The sequence below is a fragment of the Ailuropoda melanoleuca genome, chromosome 5 (assembly GCF_002007445.2).
Source record: "Ailuropoda melanoleuca isolate Jingjing chromosome 5, ASM200744v2, whole genome shotgun sequence".
Classification (NCBI taxonomy): domain Eukaryota; kingdom Metazoa; phylum Chordata; class Mammalia; order Carnivora; family Ursidae; genus Ailuropoda; species Ailuropoda melanoleuca.
Window position 1 is genome coordinate 102,725,102 of NC_048222.1, and position 21,616 is coordinate 102,746,717.

The 21,616-nt window shown below is 44.1% G+C and overlaps 1 protein-coding gene across 10 annotated transcripts in view; it reads right to left on the minus strand.

Annotated features, from left to right (window-relative positions):
* The window catches only part of TRIM2 (tripartite motif containing 2), a 159,584-nt gene that overhangs the window by 17,051 nt on the left and 120,917 nt on the right, over positions 1-21,616 (minus strand). For all 10 annotated transcript variants that reach the window (XM_019808987.2, XM_019808993.2, XM_034661508.1 and 7 more), the window contains exons 4-8: positions 18,755-18,906; positions 17,427-17,607; positions 15,612-16,335; positions 596-699; positions 204-371 (exon numbers count right to left, since the gene is read on the minus strand). In XM_019808987.2, the coding sequence (XP_019664546.1) occupies positions 204-371; positions 596-699; positions 15,612-16,335; positions 17,427-17,607; positions 18,755-18,906 (1,329 nt within the window). The remainder of the gene's footprint in view (positions 1-203; positions 372-595; positions 700-15,611; positions 16,336-17,426; positions 17,608-18,754; positions 18,907-21,616) is intronic.

Consider the following 21,616-nt stretch of genomic DNA (forward strand, 5'->3'; position numbering starts at 1 on the left):
TGACTGAGCAACCTAATTGCTTTATAAAATGAAGCCGCTATCTCCTATATATAAGATTCATGACAATATCATTGTTCCTCTCCAACAAAGTTAGAGGTAACCACATCAACATGGCTTTGTATATGAAGACTTGCTGAAATTCATCTTGTATTTCCTGTTTCTTCTCTCTACTGTTTAGCAGCCAGCTGGTAGCTTAATCTTACCTTAAACTTGCCATCTGAAGAGAAAATGCTAACCCATTTATTATCATAGTCTGCAATGATTATGTCCCCACTGGGATGCACAGCTACTCCTGTGGGCCGCTGCAGCTGCCCGGGAGAGCGCCCTCGTATGCCAAACCGGCTTTTGAACTGGCCGTCATTGGAGAATATCTGCAAAAAAAAAAGACATTCCTTGGAACGTGAAGTAACACAGAAATTAGTGAGGAAGAAACAGTCAAGAACATGTGTCCCATGTACCACAGGTCAGAACATGCAAACCCCATTTGAAGAAAAGCCTATCCACATTGTAAGCTTCCCTTTCTTTCTTTGTACCATGCATCTTAAGTCTTAAGTAGGAAAATATGCATATAAATGTATATAATTGGGGGCTGTACCTGTACACATTGATTGTTGCTATCTGCAATTAATATCTTTCCACTTGTAGATGCAGCTACCCCTTGAAGATTTGTAAATTCTCCTTTATTTCTCCCTTTGGTACCTAGAAACAAATTACAAAACCACAGAAATTAAGCAATAGAGAATTAGATATCTCAGTTTCTTCAAGAGAATTAGTCAGATTTCCATAGGTAACCTGAGAATGTATTTTTTAAAATTATACTTAAAAAGAGAACCTCTCCCACCATGACCTAATCCATAGGCTCCTAAACTTCTCTTCCAGACCAATGAAGTCTTTGCAAAAAATCACTTTTTTAGGCAAATGCAATCTAGGCTTAAGCTGTAACTGCATATTATTTTAATATTAATAATCACATTAAAATATATTTAGATTTCACAAAGAAACAATAAAAAACCTAATACTACAATCGAGGATATAAAACAGGAGAGGGCCTTATTTTAGAGTTTTGCTGAAATCCCACCCTCTCACTCAGCAGCCCTTGGAAGAAACCCAACTTGAAGAAACTTCTAAGAAGAAGCTTTCAACTGTAATCAAGACAGCATGGTACTGGCACAAAAACGGACACATACATCAATGGAACAGAATAGAGAACTCAGAAATGGACTCTCAACTCTATGGTCAACTAATCTTCGACAAAGCAGGAAAGAATATCCAATGGAAAAAAAGACAGTCTCTTCAACAAATGATGTTGGTAAAATTGGACAGCCACATGCAGAAGAATGAAATTGGACCATTTCCTTACACCATACACAAAAAATAGACTCAAAATGGATGAAAGACCTAAATGTGAGACAGGAATCCATCAAAATCCTTGAGGAGAACACAGGAGGCAACTTCTTCCTGGACACTCGCCAAAGGCAAGGGAAGTAAAGGCAAAAATGAACTATTGGGACTTCATCAAGATAAAAAGCTTTCACACAGCAAAGGAAACAGTCAACAAAACCAAAAGACAACTGACAGAATGGGGGAAAGTATTNTAATCAAGACAGCATGGTACTGGCACAAAAACGGACACATACATCAATGGAACAGAATAGAGAACTCAGAAATGGACTCTCAACTCTATGGTCAACTAATCTTCGACAAAGCAGGAAAGAATATCCAATGGAAAAAAGACAGTCTCTTCAACAAATGATGTTGGTAAAATTGGACAGCCACATGCAGAAGAATGAAATTGGACCATTTCCTTACACCATACACAAAAAATAGACTCAAAATGGATGAAAGACCTAAATGTGAGACAGGAATCCATCAAAATCCTTGAGGAGAACACAGGAGGCAACCTCTTTGACCTTGGTCGCAGCAACTTCTTCCTGGACACTCGCCAAAGGCAAGGGAAGTAAAGGCAAAAATGAACTATTGGGACTTCATCAAGATAAAAAGCTTTCACACAGCAAAGGAAACAGTCAACAAAACCAAAAGACAACTGACAGAATGGGGGAAAGTATTTGCAAATGACATATCAGATAAGGGGCTAGTATCCAAAATCTATAAAGAACTCATCAAACTCAACACCTAAGGAACATAATCCAATCAAGAAATGGGCAGAAGACACGAACAGACATTTCTCCAAAGAAGACATACAAATGGCCAACAGACACATGAAAAAGTGCTCAACATCACACGGCATCAAGGAAGTACAAATCAAAACCACAATGAGATACCACCTCACACCCATCAGAATGGCTAAAATTAACAAGGCAGGAAACAGCAGATGTTGGAGAGGATGTGGAGAAAGTGGAACCCTATTACACCGTTGGTGGGAATGCAACCTGGTGCAGCCACTCTGGAAAACAGTATGGAGGTTCCTCAAAAAGTTGAAAATAGAGCTACCCTACGACCTAACAATTACACTACTGTGTATTTACCCCAAAGATACAAATGTTGTAATCCAAAGGGGCACCTGCACCCCAATGTTTATAGCAGCAATGTCCACAATAGCCAAACTATGGAAAGAGCCCAGATGTCCATCAACAGATGAATGGATAAAGAAGATGTGGTATATATATATACAATGGAGTGTTAGGCAGCCATCAAAAAATTGAAATCTTGCCATTTGCAATGACATAGATGAAACTAAATGGTATTATGCTAAGCGAAATAAGTCAATCAGAGAAAAACAATTATCATGTGATCTCACCGATGTGTGGAATTTAAGAAACAAGGCAGAGGATCATAGGGGAAGAGAAGAAAAAATGAAACAAGAAGAAACCAGAGGAAGACAATCCATAAGAGACTCTTAATCTCAGGAAACAAACGGAGGGTTGCTGGAGTGGAGGTGGGTGGGAGGGATGGGATGGCTGGGTGATGGACATTGGGGAGGGTATGTGCTAATGGTGAGCACTATGAATTGTGTAAGACTGATGAATCACAGACCTGTACCCCTGAAACAAATATTACGTATGTTAATAATTTTTTTTAAAAAAGCAGCTTTCAGTACATTTAACAAACGACAGGGTATCAGATGTTATAAAACTAGCAGGCTGATTTTCAAGTACTTACTGATTTACTTATGCACTATTTCAAAGACTCAGTATCTCATACATGGTGTATTCTTCTTGAAAACATATAAGATACCCTGACAGAGCACCTTCTGGATTAAATAAATACAAAAGGCAAAGGAAAATTAATTAATCCAATAATATTCTCATCTGTACTAGGCTTTTTAATGAGAGATGAGGCAGGAGGGGAAAAAAGGTCAAGGCATCTATGGGTTAACAGATGTCTGTTTTTGTTTCAAAACAAGTGTTTGTAACTTATTTCAATAGGACCATGTAAATATTAATGGGTGGAAACAGACTGAGCTTCGCTCAGAAATGACCACAAAGGGTGTTCGCATTTTCACAATTAGGGAGAGAAAGCTATGTCTCAGTTTTATCATTTCATTTCTTTATCCTACTCCAAAGAGCAAGCTGATATTTTGGCTTTAGGCACGAATGCAGTGCCGTAGGCGCACCCGGACGATAGCACACTGATGGTGGCTGGTGTCAGACACGTGCTTACGCACTGCTCACAAATGGTTAGACTCTTCTGAAACAGATTTGTGGGTTTCAGAAGTGAAACTGGCAATGGAATTCAACTTGGAAAAAACTTGACAGCAGAACTGCTGGGCAGAAACCTCTTACTTAGATCACCTGGTTCTCACCGTGGAACTGAACCCAAGTTCCTCTGCCTGATACACAGAGAATACAGTCACTTCGAGACATGGAGTATGCCAGTGCCCCAAGGAAAATGTCTGTCCTAGAGGCAGCCAGGGAAGGGGACCAGGAGCACGAGCCTCAAATCAGCCTCCCTGAAGGAGGAGAGGCAAGGAAATTTAAAGGCAAACAAACAAGGTCTGGGTAAACAGCTGTAGCTATGTTTCTCAGTCTGCAGCTTGGAGTAGTCCCATTAACACTTTGGTTACTAGCTTCAACCCGACTCCATCAAGTTTACTCACCACCTCTGTATCTCATCTTCTCTAACACAAAAGAAAAATCTGAGATCCAGATTCTCAAAAGAACATCTTCCACATTGTGGAAGAAAGGGTTCTATTTTATCTCAAATGTATCAGAAGAGATGATCTTTTATACTTGATCTGCATAGAATCCCTACAGTAAGCATGTTTGTGATATCAGCTAACACTCTCTTAAAATGACGTGTTGGTGGCAGGGAAAGGGGTGTTTAACTCTTGAGGGAGGTATGTGCCAACATGGTATTAGCTTTCGGGCATTTCAGCTGATGTCTGAATAACGGCTGGTTAACAGGTACAGCAAAAACTGAAGGACCAGGAAAAGAAACTATTCTTCTAAAATGCTCAGTTTACACATACTTTTTAAAAAAGTTTTTATTTACGTATTTGTCAGAGAGAGCGAGAGCACAAGCAGGGAGAGAAGCAGGCTCCCCAGTGAGCAGGGAGCCCAATGCAGGACTGGATCCCAGGACCCTGGGATCATGACCTGAGCCGAAGGCAGACACCTAACCGACTGAGCCACCCAGATGTCCCATATACATACTTGTTAAAAGGTACTGGCGGCGAGGCCAAAGTTTCTCAAGAATAAAACTTAATTTGTCAGAAACATTTGAAAAAACATGGAAGTTATGAGCAAGATGAGGAACTAAGGACGAAGTAAACATAATAACAAAGCAAGCATCCTACAGCTGAGATTGGAACATAAAGATGTGGCTCTATAAAGAAACTCCAGATGGGGTGCCTGGGTGGCTCAGTCAGTTAAGTGGCTGGCTTCCACTCAGGTCATCTAGTCCCCGCATCGGGCTCCTTGCTCAGCAGGGAGACTGCTTCTCCCTTTCCCTCTGCCTGCTGCTCCCTCTGCTTGTGCTCATGCTCTCTCTAATAAATAAATAAATAAATCTTAAAAAAAAAATAAAGAAACCCAGGCTGTTCTAGGTCCTTCCTTATGTAAAATTGAAGTGCACCCATGGTTTGAAGGACACACAGGGAGGGGAGTAAGAAACACCTGAACAGGGTAGATGGACCCTGGTGCTATCCTTCTGATCCAGGCAGGGACAGAAACCTGCCTGCTGCCCTCTTTGATCTAACCATTTGTCTAGCCTGCTCAAGACAAAGCCTCTTCTATTCAGAGAAGGCTCTGCAGGCAGCAGGTTGATGTCTGAAAGGAAGGGGAAAATTATGGGGAGAATAGAGCTTTAGTAAAGCTAAGGGGTGCCTTAGTCAAAAAGATTTAATCTTCCTTCTGAAAATAGAAGAGGCGATGTTGAAGGAGAGAAAGTACATGAGCAAAAAATACTAACACTTTTTTCTTTGCAGAAATGGACACACAGGGGTGACTGGGTGGCTCAGTTGTTAAGTGTCTGCCTTTGGCTCAGGGCGTGATCCCAGGGTCCTGGGATCGAGCCCCGCTCTGGGATCGGGCTCCCTGCTCTGCTGGGAGCCTGCTTCTTCCTCTCCCACTCCCCTGATTGTGTTCCCGCTCTCGCTGGCTGTCTCTCTCTCTGTCAAATAAATAAACAAAATCTTAAAAAAAAAAAAAAAAGAACTGAACACACATTTCGCACATTTCTGGGTGTAGATAAAACCTGGGAAGACATTTTATTGGGCTCCATGTCAATACCAATTGGAACAAGGAGAAGGAAGACTGTGCCCAGTGTGACGTGAACGGAGATGCTCAGTGCCTACCAATCCCGGGTCATGAGAGCAACAGCACCCTGTGGTCAAAGACCTGCTGTTGGAAAGAGATTCTACAGCCTCGACTAAGCTCCAGCACCACGTGCTGGCCCAGCTCTCACTCTCAGTCTCAAGTGAACTGGAGCTTGAGTCTGTTGCCCCACATGTAGATAAAATCGCAGGGTTGGAAGAACATCTGTTAGTCCAAGTTTGTTTGTGTGTATATATATAATATACATATTTTAAGATTTTAATTATTTGAGAGAAAGAGAGAGAGAGCATGAGCGGGGGGAGCGGCAGAGGGAGAGGGAGAAGCGGACTCCCCACTGAGCAGGAAGCCCAACTTGGGGCTCCATCCCAGGACCCCGAGATCATGACCTGAGCCAAAGGCAGACGCTTAACCGACTGAGCCACCCAGACGCCCCTTGACTATATATTTTGAAAGAACTAGATGGAGCAGGCACTGCCATCTTAATTTTATATTTGTTTTTAAAAATCTTTTTCTTTAAGCCCCATGGCTTCATATTCAAATAGCTGGGGTTGGCATGACGGATAATTACCTTCTAATTGAGTATCTTTCATCTTGTCAAAATTACTGATCAGCATTTTTTAAAATTTGTTTGAATGTTAAGCATAGCAGTGTTATCCCTGCAGATCAAACGAAATCACCAGCATATTCTCGAGGGACAGCTAATGCTATCTTCACGAGCAGTTCAACTACACAAGTCTTGATGGTGAGTAGTAACGTGGAACTATAGCATGTTATCATTATGCTGAAATGCCTACAATTCAGGTGTTTATAAAGTATCTTGGGACCAAAACAAAATAGAAATTCCAGAAGTTAGAAATAATTTGGGATCATGCTTTACTCTTCAACATTTTTAGTATTTCGTATTTAGACCACAGAAAAGTCCTCCCCTCCAAAGTATTGTACTATATAGTGAGAACCAGTTCTTTCATGATGAATATAAATGTAACACAAACATACATAGTACTTAGAAAATCTTTTCCTGACTACTTTGATGTACCAGATTTCATTTGGTGCTTATGTGTTGGCTAGTAAAATGAGTAACACCGGTCTTAAATGTAATTATAAACAATTTGGCAACAATTCCATAAGATAATTAAACTGGTTTTTCCCAGATGTTAAACTAGCTGATGAAGCATGAAATGAATTTTTAAGCCAAGAGCTTCTCATCCGTGCTCCTCCTGGCCACCTCCACCCACGCTTCCAGGAAGATCACAGAAGGTAGGCCCCTGGACTGAAACGGGATCAAGAAATGCTAATTTCCTCCCACCCCCACTCCAACTTAATATGAGAATTAATGCTAAACAAATCCAGATACTCTGAATGGGATAATGCAAGAGGATGAAATTGAGCAAAAAACAGGGTCTAACACAGGATCTTCAAACAAGTAGGTGCTTAACAAATGTTTGTCGAATGAGCGAGTACCTGGATGAATTATTAATGACTAAATTACACCCTGCATTACATCATGGAAAAATGAAATGTCCGGTAATATTTACAGCATTTCATAATATATTCTTTCATGCACTCCCTGTAACACCCCCATGAGTTAGCAGGAGAAATATTACTGTTCCATTTTATAGATGAGGAAATGAAGCTAGACACATCACAAAGGTAGTAAAGACAGAGAAAAGAATAACACCCAGTTCTCCTTCTCTTTTACATTAATACTTTTTCTAATACACAAATTCCTTCTTTTTTTTTTTTAAAGTAATCTCTACACCCAACATGGGGCTCGAACTCATGATCCCAAGATCAAGACTCGTATGCTTTACTGACTGAGCCAGTCAAGCGTCCCTGCTTTCTCTTTCTCTTTTCTTTTCTTTCTTAAGATTTATTTATTATTTTAGAGAGAGAGAGACAGAGAGAGCAAGTGGAGGGGGCAGAGAGGAAAGGGAGAGAGAATCTTAAGCAGACTCCCTGCTGAGCACAGAACCCTACCCAGGGCTCCATCTCACGACCCTGAGATCATGACCTGAGCTGAAACCAAGAGTTAGACATATAACATTTAACTGACTGAGCCACCCAGGCGCCCCAGTGCCCTACCACCCCTGCTTCTTTCTCCCCTCCCCAACTTCTTTCTAATTAGACTTTAGAATACCAGGTTTCTGAGGTGCAGATAATTACCTTTGGGCTCAAATGGATCATGCTCTCTCTCTAAAACCCTTAGGAACTCCTTCCCTTAGCACACGGCATTTGAACTGTTTAACTGCCTCTCACTAAACAGTGAGCGCTCCGAGGACAGGGGCACCATCTGTCCTGTTTGCTGCTGCACTCCATAATCCAGCACAGTGCCTAGCACTCAGGAAATATTACTGACATATTTCCCCTCTGAAATGCAAGAATTCCTGCGGATGAGATTCTCAAAGGGGTGTGCCAGGGTTCCTATAATGCCCTGAGATGCCATGTTAGCGTGATCTCTCTCCTCAGAGATTTTAGGGTGGGAAGGTGGTGATTTGCAGAGGTGAGGCCGGAGAGAAAAGGAAATATCCTATCTTCCTATCCTCTGAACTTCAGCTAAGTGATTTTACACATCCCTTTTATGTGATAAGAAAGCACCCTGCTCTGGAGTATGAAGGAGTATTTCATTCAATTCCTCTCACCGACATTAAGGTATGGTGTATGAATTACATAATTTGAAACAATTCAACTGTGATTCTTTCTCTCCCTCCCACATCTTCTGGCTCCCCTTTTGTTTAATGACTTTCTTTAGTAGCTGACAAAACCAGCTCATGGCTTCTAGTTAGCAAACTCTAACGGTGCAGGGAACAATAATCCCCGTGTTTCATCAACAGATGCTCTAAGCTACCTCCCTAAACTCATTCAGGATTGTTTTCCAGCCTAGTATCAGAGTTAACACAGTAACTCATTCACAGTGGGCATATAATTAAGTTTTCAGGTGTGGGAGGTAGCAAATATCTCAACTTTGGAAAACCACAGTAGTTAAAAAGACGTTTAAGATGAAGAGGAATCGTTGCGCAGTGAGAAAGGCAGGGGCATCAGCGGCACGGACGGCTGGGGTCCTGCCCTGGCTCTCGGAGCCCCCGTTCCTTCAGCAGTAGGGGTCATTATATGTCCTGGTAATTTGGCTCTTGAGGGGCGGGAGCTGCGGGAGGAGCTCTGATTTGTAGCCTGCGCCCACTTCTGCAGTGTAAATGCTCCCCTCCCGGCGGATTTCCAGCTTACTAACGAGAAGTCACCAAACACAGTTAGGAGGTGGTGTGCACGCGGGCACGTGCGATGTTGTGGCAGGCATACTGCGCTGTGGGGGCATTGGGAATCGGACGTATGTTATCCCTACCAGGAATTTTAAGTCCGATGCCATGGAGAAATGGAGTTCGCAAAGCCTGGCTCAGAGAATGCTTAGTCCTTCCTTCTGCTTCTGTTCCCCGTCCTTTCCTCTCGGAACCACGTTGAAGCTCATGATTTAAAGTCAGTTCTCTTTACTTTTCACTCCCAAACGGATCTCCAGCCCGGACTTCTTTGCTGAGCTCCAGACCTACCTACACTCTATAAACTCCCTATGGTACACTTCAGCCTGGTTGATTAAAACGGAAATACACCCCCTTTCCCCTGACTGTCCTTACCTGGTTTGATAAGGACAACAGTAACAGCAGCCAACATCTATTGAGTCCTTACTATGAGCCTGTACTGTTTGAATACATTTTACATATACTATTTTAATCCTCACCAGATCAAGTATGCGTTAATACCATCCCCATTTTACAGATAAAGGAACCGAGGCACAGAAGGTTAAATGATTTTCCCTAAATCATATAGCTAATAAATACCAGACTGGGATTTAAATGAGGCAGTCAGTCAAAACAGTTCTTGACTGCTCTCCACTACGCAGGTTAACTGTTACTTCTATACTACAACTAGGAATAAAATGTTAATTAGCATAAGCTACTTTGCCTCCCTAAAGCGACCACACATCACTCAGTACCAGGCATTATTCTAAGCTCTTTAGTGTATTAATTCACTGAATCATCGCAATCCCCTGGGAGGCAGGTTTTTCTTCTCCTACCCATTTTATGGAGGAAACTGAAGCACTGAGAGAGGAAGTAACTTAGCCAGGGGGGCACAGAGGAGAAAGTGGCAGTGCTGGAACCCGGACCCAGGGCAGCCCAGCCTCAAGAGTGTACAGCCTTAACCGCCACTCACTCCACCGGCTCCCGTCCCTCCAGCATCCAACATGCAAGCCAACAAGCGAGAATGCATTTTGGTCACGGAGCCAAGCCCTCTCCTTCCTGAGCATTTATACATCTGCCATTTCCTCTCCACTGCATCGCAACACTCTTAATCCTGGGCCTCGTATTAGCTCATGAGGACTACTGCAGGAGGGGGCAGCTCCCTGCTTCCTGGGACAGACTTTAGAGTAGATCCCCCAGAATGCCTCCAGGCTCTCTGGAAATAAATAGCTTAGTAAGCCACCACACAGCATCACACAGTTCCGGGCCTCCCCATCACCCACACCACTATGTGTCTCAAACCTCAGGGTGCATAAGCATCACCGTGGCTTACAGAATGCACATCCCTGGCCCTCCCCAGAGACTGAGACACACAGAGAACAAAGGGCAAGCTCCTCATCAAGGAAAATAACCTTTTCTCTGCTTCTGTTTCATTTGCGGCTCCAGGACGATGGCATCATTTATGGTTCCTTGAACTACTCAGTTTCTCACCTTCATGCCTTTGTACCTGCTCTCCGTTCATCTAAAACCCCCTTTCTTCCCTTCTACCTGACACTCTCTTTCAAAGCCAGCTTAGGCTTAGAGGCTGTCTCTGGGAACCTTCCGGGACTTCCCGCCACCCCAACCTCTGTGTCTTGATTCAAATTGAAGGTACATTTCGGACACGTCTGTCTCCTTTGGACGGTCGCCTCCTCTAAGTCACAGTCAGAATCTCACCCCTCTTTTATACCACGACCTAGCCAAGTATCTGGCACCTGGCACGTGCTCAACGGCAGAGTTCCATCTAACGTGGGCGCTGGATAATTGGTGAGGAAGGTGAAGATGGGGAGTCAAATTTAGCCCTGAAAATCCCTTACGTCACCCAGAAAGTGATGATTCACTCTCATGAATACACAGAACCAACACGTTATTTATGGTTGTTGAATGAATGCTGATACGTGTATTATGAAAACTGTGTTATCTTTAAGCACAAATTCAGTGCCTCGAGAAGCTCCGTATGTGTGAGACCAGTTGAGGGAACAGAAGAATTGTGGTTACCCTGCCAGGTGAGTAGCTGAATTTCAATGAATTTTGGATTATAGGTGGCAGGCTTCAACACATGCACAAAAGGGACTGCTCAAATTGCACATTTTTTAAAATAACATTTTAAAGATGTATTTTAATTTTTTTCAAAGATGTATTTATTTTAGAGAGGGAGAAAGAGAGTGAATGTGAGTGGGGAAGAGGGGGAGAAGGTGAGAGGTAGACTCCCAGCTGAGTAGGGAGCCCAAACGAGGGCTCCATCCCTTGACCCTGAGATTTTGACCTGAACCGAAGTCAAGAGTCATATGCTTAACTGACTGAGCCACCCAGGCGCCCCAAACTGCATGTTCTATTATAGGCATCTAAAAGCCGAACTGTTTTGTTCTAAAACAAAGGTATAGGGACGCCTGGGTGGCTCAGTTGGTTAAGTGTCTGCCTTTGGCTCAGGTCACGATTCTGGGGCCCTGGAATCGATTCCCATGTCAGGTTCCTCACTCAGCGGGGAGTCTGTTTCTCCCTCTGCCTGTCGCTCCCCCTGCTTGTGCTCTCTCTCTCTCTCTGTTAAATAAATGAATAAAATCTTAAAAAAAAAATAAAAAATAAAGCAAAGCTATAACTGTAAAAAAAAAAGAGTTGAACTCTTCTCATTATTAATATAAGCTCTACCTAAGCCAACAGTATAGACGTTGAGAAGACAAGTTCTTTGAAGGCCAGCTCAGTTTGCCAGACATTGCCTAGCACAGTTCCAGGCAAGGGAATACATGTGAGCTTAGTGCCTTGTTGTCTGGTCTGTGTGTCCCTGGACCTCAACGCTGGGGCCTGACAGTGGTGAGAGGGAAGTTAAATCATGCAGTAGGTCACAACCAGATCCTATTCAAATGAACTAAGTACTTATGCCAAGTATTCTTTGGGGTACTGTTGGGGACTATAAATGATTAAGGACATCCTCTTTGACCTCGAGCAATTTGTAATCTTATTGGGAAATAAGGCCCATGCATAAACAGTAATGATCACAGTAGACTTCAAAGGAGAAGGTGGAACTTGGGGGAAAGATAAAATTGGAGAAAGAATTCAGAGATCACATGCCCGGTGTGGAAGCCCAAAGGGCATTCTGGGAGCAGTGGGCTCTGACACTGATTTGTCCAGGCTCCTCTCGAGCCACTGTCTTCCCCACTTTCCATCCCTCTGACCTTTGCTCCCCTGCATCTTCTCACAGGATGTGTTGCTCGTGTTCACTCCTCTTCACCTGGCCTTTCTTCCTTGCATCAGTCCTTCGACCTGGAATGCTGCTTACGCCTGGCAACCTCGATAAGTCCTCCTCTTTGGTCGTGTCCTGCTTTAAAGCCTTTCTCATTTCTCTAGCTTCCCATCCCCTAACCCAAGGACTTAAACATAGAGGCCACTTTTAGGCAAACGGGCTTGAGTGATGGTTGGCAGAAAGGGCCACAGTGAGCACCTGGCTGAATACAGACAAGCCCCTCAGACGACCCACCTCAAAACAGCCATAGGCCCTAACTGACCAATGGGCTACCTGCAACTGGACACAGTTCCCCAAAAAGGGAAGAGTTCAGCGTCTCTATACCTCTTCAGCTTTCCTCTTTAAAAACATCCCCCACCCACTGCCTCAGTCTCTCCTCTGCTGTTGCACCCCCCACTCCCTTGCGCGGTATTCAGAAAACTCCCATCTCCTCGGCTCTGCCTCAGGTGAGTTCCTCCACCTGGTGCGCATCTGATGGAGAGACACCACCTTCAGGCACCCGTTAGAGTCAGCTGGCCATCCATCCAGCACCCAGACGGCAAGCTCCTCGAGGGAGGCGATCTCATGTCTTCTATCTCAACATTCCCATCACCTGGCATAGTGCCTAGCAGGCACTGGGTGCTCTGCAAACAATTTTTGAGCCAAATTATCGCATAGACAGTGGTGTCTTTTGGCTAGCTCTGGGTTATAACGTTAAGTTAAGGAGAAATAGGCCTGTAAGACCTGCCTTCCTTTCTGCCCCTATGTATCTGAGATGCTTAACATCTGTTGTGGGATGAACCCCCCAAATTCATATGTGGAAGTCCCAACCTCCAGCACCTCAGAATGTAACTGCATTTGGAGAGACGGTCTTCAAAGTAGTGATTAAGTTAAAGTAAGGCCATTAGGATGAGACCCTAATCTCTTCTTACAAGAAAAACACACACGTACACACTGTGTACGTACACACAGAGGACAACCATAAAAGGACAAAGCAGCAAGAAGACCACCATCTAAAGACCGGGAGAGAGGCCTCATAGGAAACCAACTCCGACACCACCTTGATCTAGGACTTTCAGCCTCCAGAATTGCGAGAAAAGAACTTTCCTACGTTTAACCACTCAGGCTATGGTATTTTGTTACAGCAGCCCTGGCAAATGAAGACAGCATCTTTACTTCACGAATAAACTCAGACACACTGACATATGCCAGGCACTCGTCCAAGCTCTTTACAGATGTTTAAACATTTAAACACCTTTCCACCAGTGCTAGTGAATCACCAGTGAATTCTCAACGGGGAGGAGGGAAGAAGAGTACACCCCCTTCAAAATCAATACTGGGGGGGACACCCTAAGAGGTAAGTTAGGTGAGAATCACAGGTGGTGATGATGGAGATTAAAATTAATAACAATGGGAAAATAACTACCAGTAGCTACCAGTAACTGAGCACTGGGTTCAGAAAAGGTAAGCGAGCTGCCCAGCTGTTAAGGAGAATTAGAATTCAGACCCAGCTCTTTGCCTTTCTCCACTTGGCACACAGCCTGGAGCAGGAGCAAACTGGGATCTCTTGGCTGGGTCAGGAGGTGGGGGAGGGGAGGTGGGGGCAGGAGGTAAGGGGAAAGGGTCGAGCAGGAGACCGACTGAGCCTGTTCTCAATGCAGGAGATCAGTGGGGAGCAGGAAGGTGAAACATTTTTTAGAAGAAAAGGTAGTAGGGAAAATCTAAGGACCTTCAATGCATGTGCAAAACCAACAGATCTTGTTTTTTTAGCTCCTCCAACACACCAGACATTAAGCTTGAAACTCACAACAGCTCTGAGAAGCAGATATTTTTGTATTCTCATCTTAGGGACATGGAAACTGGAGCTCAAAGAAGCCGAGAGACCTGCCTGAAGTTCAAGTTAAGTGGCAGAACCAGAGCGGCAGACCTGGGAGGCTCCCACTCCTGCACCCGGCCAGCCCCTCCCTTCTGCTTTGGCAGGCCGATCTACAACTTCGGCAGACATGGGGCACACAGGCGGCACATACGGCCCGCGAATGCAGGAGGACCTCCGTGCTGTGAACGGACAAGTTACATATCCTACCATGGCCTTTACAAGATGCAGCCTACAGTACTAACACAGAGCAGCTGCTGCCCAAGAAGGTTCCAAGGAGCCTTAGTTTCCCAAGATGTGCCACTGAAAAAGGTCTCTGCTCAGAAAAGCTTTGTGTAAGTGCTGCCTGTTATCCCTCTCCTGACTTGGAGACTTACAGTGCACACTGCCAGATTCTAAAGGTTCTGGGGTTTTAAAAAAAAAAGTCTGTTTCCTTCACTGAGGCTAAGGTCTCCCCAATCTATTTGAACCCCAGACTCCGTGCGGCGGCCTTCAGAGTTGCTGCAACGCAAGACTTAAGAAAAAGAAAGATAAGCAGGATAAAGCTACTTTGGGCAACATTATAATGCAGGCTTTTTTCTTAAGAGTGACAAAGGCCATTGATATTTATATTTAGTTTGCTTTCTACCGAGAGAATAAACAGTTAAAAAAAAAAATCGGAGGCAATACAGCAGACAAGGGAATTTGAGATTTGCATTCTTAAATCTATTGGCTCATCATCTTGTTTCCGCCCCGACCCCATTCCATTCTCCAGCTATCCACCCACCGTCCCCTCTCTGGGGCTGTTCTCCAGCTATACACACCTGGAAGGGACCACGACTTGCGCTGCTCCGTGTCCCCCACCCCCAGCCCTTAGAGTGCAGAAGCAGTGATAGGGAGGCATGAGACCCTCCGCCCACAGTGCTGCAGGAGTCGGGAGATCTCAAAGAAACAATGGAGTGATCGGATAGAACGATAGCTCTGCCTTTAGCTACTCTTAAAAGACATTCCTATGGCGGGAGGTGGCGGGGGCTGGGGAGGGCGGTGAGATGGCCAACAGGTCCCTTAAACTTTCCGCATTGTGAGGGCTGTGATTTTTTCTATTTCTCTTTTTGCTTATTTTCTACAATGAATATGCAGCACTTGTGTTACAAAGGAAGAGGGGAGAGAGGAGGAGCCAGGAAAAGGGGGAGAGAGGAGAGCTGGAGGAGAAAGGGGGAGGGGAAGGAGGAGAAAGAAGGGGAAGGAGGGGTAGGCATGGGGGAGAGGAAGAGGAGGACAAGAGAGGGGGAGGGAATAGAAGCGGGAGAAGGAGGAAGAAGGATGAGGCGGGAGAGAAGAGGGAGGAAACGGGGAAAATAGATCCTAAAAGCTCTGGAAGAGACTGCATAAACTCACCTAATAAAATACACCAGTCTCCCAACACCTTCAGGTACAAGTCCCGACCCGCGAGCTTCCCATTTGCAACAACCCTTTGCCCGCCGCCCCTCAACCAAAGCAACGCTCGGACATCGGGCGCGGCGGCGCTTTCTCCTTACCCACGCGGAAGATCAAATCGTCTTCGATGGGATTCTCTTTTCGTTTGCCGGTGCTGTACATGCTGGCGGGTCGCTTCACGGCTTTCTGCTTTACATGGCCGCTTCCCGGGGATTTCACGCGCCTCTTCACGCCCTCGGTGGTGGGAGACACGTCGGCCGACCGGATCACTTTCAGCTTGAACGGGCTGCCTCGGATGTGCTGGTCGTAGAGTCGCAGAGAGAGGGTAAAGTCCCCTTCCTTCTGGACAGTGTACAAAAACTCATAGGTGCCGTTTTTGTTGTCGAGGATTTCTCCGTCCGCCACGCTGCCGTCGGGCGTGCTCAGCTCGGCGGTGATGTAGGCGTTGCCCGTCTTGCACAGCTCGCCGTCTTTGTCCTTGGTCGTTATGGTAACGGACATGGGCTGCCCGATGATGGTCTGCCGCAGTCCCTCACCCGTGGCCACCGTCTCGGAGGCGACGGCGTTGGTGGTTAAAATCGTCCCGAGGTTGTGGATGGACTTCTTGAGCCCTTCGGTCTCCACGATAAAATCCAGCTGATCGTTTTCACGCGGGTGCAGCGGGAAATCCTGGTCGGCCAGTTCGTTCAGCTTCTCGCTCATCTGCTTCTTCACAAGCAGCACCTCCGTCTCCGTGCCATGGTTGAGGGCCTGCGCCGTGAAGTTGCTGCAGCTCTTTATACTCTCCTGCCCCTCGAGCAGAGTATCCAGCTGCGACTGAAGGACCTGCGGGGGGTGGGGGGCGGGGAGAGCGAGGTCGGGTGAGCGCTTGCAGCCTTGCAGGAGCTCAGCGCGCTGGAAGTTGCGCGCCGGCGCGCGGGGGCACGGCCCCTGACCGGCCACCTCCGGGTCCTGCCCCTGCCCACGCCCGTGGCTCTCCGCAGGTGGTATTTAATTCGGCCCAGCGAACCCCCTTCTAAGGCATGATTCTGAACTGCGTTCCCAGTACCTCCTCTTTCCCTTCCGCCTCGCCCAGACTCTCCCACACACATATTTCTTGGGTCATGTGTTTTTGATGGGGCTTAGCAGAAACGTCACCAGCATGAGCCTGGAAAACAAATTGCTATGCCCGGCATCTGAAATATTCATTATTCAGTATCTCTCCATAACGTCCCCAACTCCCCTGTTGCCACCTAAAGGAACAGAAACCAGACAAATGAAAACCCCACACCCGAAGAGCAGAAGCTTTTGATCCCTGGTTTTGTGATCAGACATGTTAAAGGCAGCAGTCAGGGTTCACTTTGAAGTTGACTAACAGGTTGGTGTGGATGAGAGAGCAATTAAGACACTATTAGACATTATAACTAAAGAAGGAAAATAATCCTGCTTAACCCAAAGTCCTGAAAACATTACTTTATATTCAATCTTGTCTTGTGTCAAATTATAAATTGGTTCTTATGGTTACAGAATCATAGAACTTTGCTGAAAAGAGGTAGGAAAAAAATAGCTGGATGTGCCATTAAATGAAAACTACTGTTGGGGTGCCTGGGTGGCTCAGTCGGCTAAGCATCTGCCTTCAGCTCAGGTCATGATCCAGGGGTCTTGGGATCAAGCTGGCATCAGGCTCCCTGCTCAGTGGGGACCCTGCTTCTCCCTCTCCCTCTCCCTCTGCCGCTCCCACCCCTCCCCAGCTATTTCTCTCTCTCTCAAATAAATAAATACATGTTAAAAAAGAAAACTGTTTACTATGCAACAATGACACTTCAGGACCCATCTGAGTCCCCTTTGCTGGTATCGGAACACAGTAAGCTAGGGCAGTGAAGTGCCAGGATACTGTGTCTCTTACAAGGTGTCTGTAGGAATGGCTGGAATCTTACTTTATGTTTGAGGCCATAGTTGACTTCCAGTTCCATAAGCAGCACACTTTTGCGCACGTTCAGAGTCTTCTGGAGCTCATCAAAGGTAGAATGGATGTCATCCACAATGCTGGCCTTTTGGTTGGTTAACTGGTGAATGATTTCTGAGATGAACTGAAGGGCAGAATCTATTTCTGGGAGCCTGGAGGACAGTTGTTAAAGATCATTATTTAACATCAACCCAGAAATAGTGAACCAACTATCTAAACACTATGTTTTGTCAAAAAACATTTTCTTTGCCTTTCATCATCTTCAAAAAGTAATAACTGAAGAACAGAATGAATAAGACATGACATAATTACTGCCTTTGAGAGAAGAGACTTTGAGGGTCCACATCTGCTTCATCTAATCAATCATCTAATTTTAATAATTGATAGCACAAAGCCTTGAGGCTCTCTGAACACCATGGCTTCTCCTCACTCTGAAGCAAGCTTTCTCAGACTTGACACTATAATATTGTAGGCCACATGCATCTTTGTTGCAGGGGACTATCCCGGATGTCTTCTGCCAGATGCCAACAGCACCCACACACACAATTGCGACACCAGACTGTCTCCAGGCATTGCCAAATGTCTCCCAGGAATATAACTGCCCACAATTGAGAACCACTGTCCTAAATATATAGCTGTATCTTTTGCCTAATAATATGAAAAACTTATCCAGACTCCAAGTTTCCTGGAAACGTTTTGCAAGTTTCCAAGTTCCTTTAATTATTATGGAATAACCACACTTTTCTCACTACAACTACTGGTGATTTATTTTCAGCTGGTTGTTTATTTCCTCTCTTTGGTCTTTCTCATGGATCACACAGCTACTCTGTCCCTTCATTTCCATGCCAAAGAGAAAGCCTGGAAGCAGGAAAACAGAAGGAAAATTGAGCAATCACTGGTCAGTACCATTTTTCTGGGCTCAAACAGAGACAAGCCAGTGACAGTCAACACAATGGTCCTGTATATGTCAAGAAGAGCAGCAAAGAAAAGCTCTTCAGAGAGCCTGACTTCAGGCATGAATTTCAGAGATCTCCTGAGAGCATTTCCCTCAAATGTATTTTATTCATTTAATCATTCAAAGGTACTAAAATAAAAATGCCACCACTCACGACATAAGGAGGTTGGAATTTTACCAAGGGGCAAGGAATGACCCTTATCGCTCACTAATTTCTGACTACAGACACACCATCAAAGGAGAATTTATTTAGGTAGCATGAACCTATTATCCCCCTGAGGCAAGAGATCAGGAGGCCAAGCCTCACACACAGCCAGTCGGGAGTCTGGGGGAGGCGTGCCCACCTTTTGTTGACGGCGTCCAGCTGGACCTGGAGAGAGGCCTTGTGTTGCTCCACCACATCCTTGAGGGGAACCGTGGGGTGTTCCGCATGCTCCCCCTCAGTGCACTCCCGACACATGGCAGTCTCGCAGGACTGGCAGTAAAAGTCCATCACCTGAGGGTAACACAAAAACAATGCCAGGTTCAATGCCACTGACCGAGGGCTTACGATGCACGAAGCCTTTAGTAGGCATTCTCTCATGGAGTTCTCAGGGCTCTCCCAGGATGTAGGCAGTATGTCCAGTGTCAGAGAAGAAAAGGAAAGGATAAACTGCTCTGTGCCAGGTCTCAAACAGAGGTGGGTCAGACCCCAAAACTGCTGCTGTCGTCACAAAACCAGCTTTTCTGTGGCTACTGCCCTAGAGCAGAACAGTGTGGGGCCGTGATGCTCAAATTTTTGATCTTAGGACACTTTTCCACTCTCTTTAAATTATTGAGGACTCCAAAGTGCTTTTATGTGTGTGACTTGTATCTATAGATATTAATGGGAAAAATTGAAACAGAAAAATTTTAAATATTTATTAAAAGCAATAATAAGCCCATTGAATGTGAACATGAATTATATAATTCATGAAAGATAACTCTATTTTGCAAAACAAAAAAAATGTCGTGAGAAGAATGGCATTGTTTTCCATTTCTAAAGTTTTCTTCAGCATCTGACTTAATAGAAGACAGCTGGATTCTCGTATTTGCTTCTGCGTTCAATCTGCTGTGACCACACAGATCATATTGTCTCTGGAAAATTGCACTGTACACTCTTGAGAGAATGAAGAGTCAAGAAGGCATATAATGTCTTAGTATTATTATACATATAGTTTTGATCTTGTGGACTCCGCTGCCCCCAAAGGGTCTTGGGACCCATGAGGGTTCCTGGACCACACTTTGAGAACTGATACTCTTTCTATAAGAGATAAGCAGTACTGAGCAATTTGTATTCTGGCTCTACCACTTAGGTAACCTCACCGTGTCTCAAGTTTTCCTCTGTCAAATGGAGACAGTAATAGTAACCTACTTCATAGGGCTGCTATGAGAATTCAGTAGGTTAATATGCACGAAGAACTCAGATGATGCTTGGTACTGGCAAAAGGGAGCAGCAGCGATGATGATGATGGTGATGATATCATCTGCTCACATGAAAATAAAGCCACCTTATCCTGATATGATGAACTGTCAGTAACAATATAACATAAAAGCTGAAAGTCAGTTTCCCGGCGAAGGTATTCCCTTATTCTCTCAGCTGAAAATAACTTCTTCCAATTCTGAATTCCCAAAGGACTTCTTGGAGGGATCTTTATCTCAAAGTATAACACACATACAGAAAATGGCATAAGTCTTACTAAAGAGTGGTAGATTTTCACAGTGAATGCTCCCACCAAAGCACTTTTATTTATACCCCATTTTATGAAATATTTATAAGATTTTAAGTTCCTGAGCACAGAAACTCTCTTACCCAGAGCCTAAGTAATTGCTTGCACAAAGTAAGTATTCAAAAACTGCTCAATGAATGAACTGTATACTGTCTATAAGAGTCTCATTTTAGAGTCAAAGCCACAAATAGATTGAAATTACAAGGATGGAAAATGATACTCCATGCAAATAGCAATCAAAAGAGAATGAGAGTGGGATGCCTGGGTGGCCAGGTCGGTTAAGCGTCTTGATTTCAGCTCAGGTCATGATCTTAGGGTTGTGAGTGGAGCCCCAGGTCGGAGGGCTCTACACTAGGTGTGGAGTCCGCTTAAGATTCTCACTCTTTCCCTCTTCTTCTGCCCCTCCCTGCCCCCACTCTCTCTCCCTCTCTAAACAACAACAGAGAAAGAGAGAGAACTGGAGTGGTTATTCTAAAATCAGACAAAATAGACTTTAAGGCAAAAATTGTTACAACAGATAAAGAAGGACATTATATAATGATTAGATGATAAATTCATCAAGAAGATAGAACAATTACAAGAAATTTGTACCTAACAACAGAGCCCCAAAATATATGAGGCAAAAACTGACAGAATTGGACAGAGAAATGAATAGTTCAACAGTAGCTGGAGATTTCAATACCCCACTTTCATTAATGATAGAACACTTAGATGGAAGATCAATAAAGAAATTCAGAATTTGAACACTATAAACCAATGAGGCCTAACAGACATATATTCTATAACAGAATACGCATTTTTGTCAAGTACACATGGAAAGTTCTCCAGAATAGACCAATATTGGGTCACAAAAGTCTTGATAAATTTAAAAAGATTAAAGTCATACAAGTATCTTCTCTGGCCACAATGGAATTAAATTAGAAATCTATAACAGAAGGGAATCTGGAAAATTAAATAACGTACTCTTGAACAATGAGTCAAAGAAGAAACCACAAGAGAAATTAGAATATACTTTGAAACCAGTAAAAATGAAAACCCAATATACCAAAACTTATGAGAGACAGCACTCAGAGCAGAATTTTAGTTATAAATGCCTACTTTAAAAAGAAGATCTCAAATCAATAGTCTTAAGTTTCAACTTAAAGAACTAGAAAAAGAAGAACAAATTAAAACCAAAGCAAGAAGAAGAAAGAAAACAATAAAGATGAAAGTGGAGATAAATAAAATAGAAAACAGAAACACAGTAGAGAGAATCAATGAAACCAAAAGTTGGTTCTTTGTAAAGATCAACAACGTTGAGAAACAGGATACTAGAGACAGTTGTATGCCAATGAATTGAATAACAGAGATAAAATGGACAAATTCTTAGAAACACACAAACTACCAAAACTGACCCAACGAAGAAACAGAAAACCTGAACAGACCTATAATAGGATATTGAATCAGTATTCAAAAAAC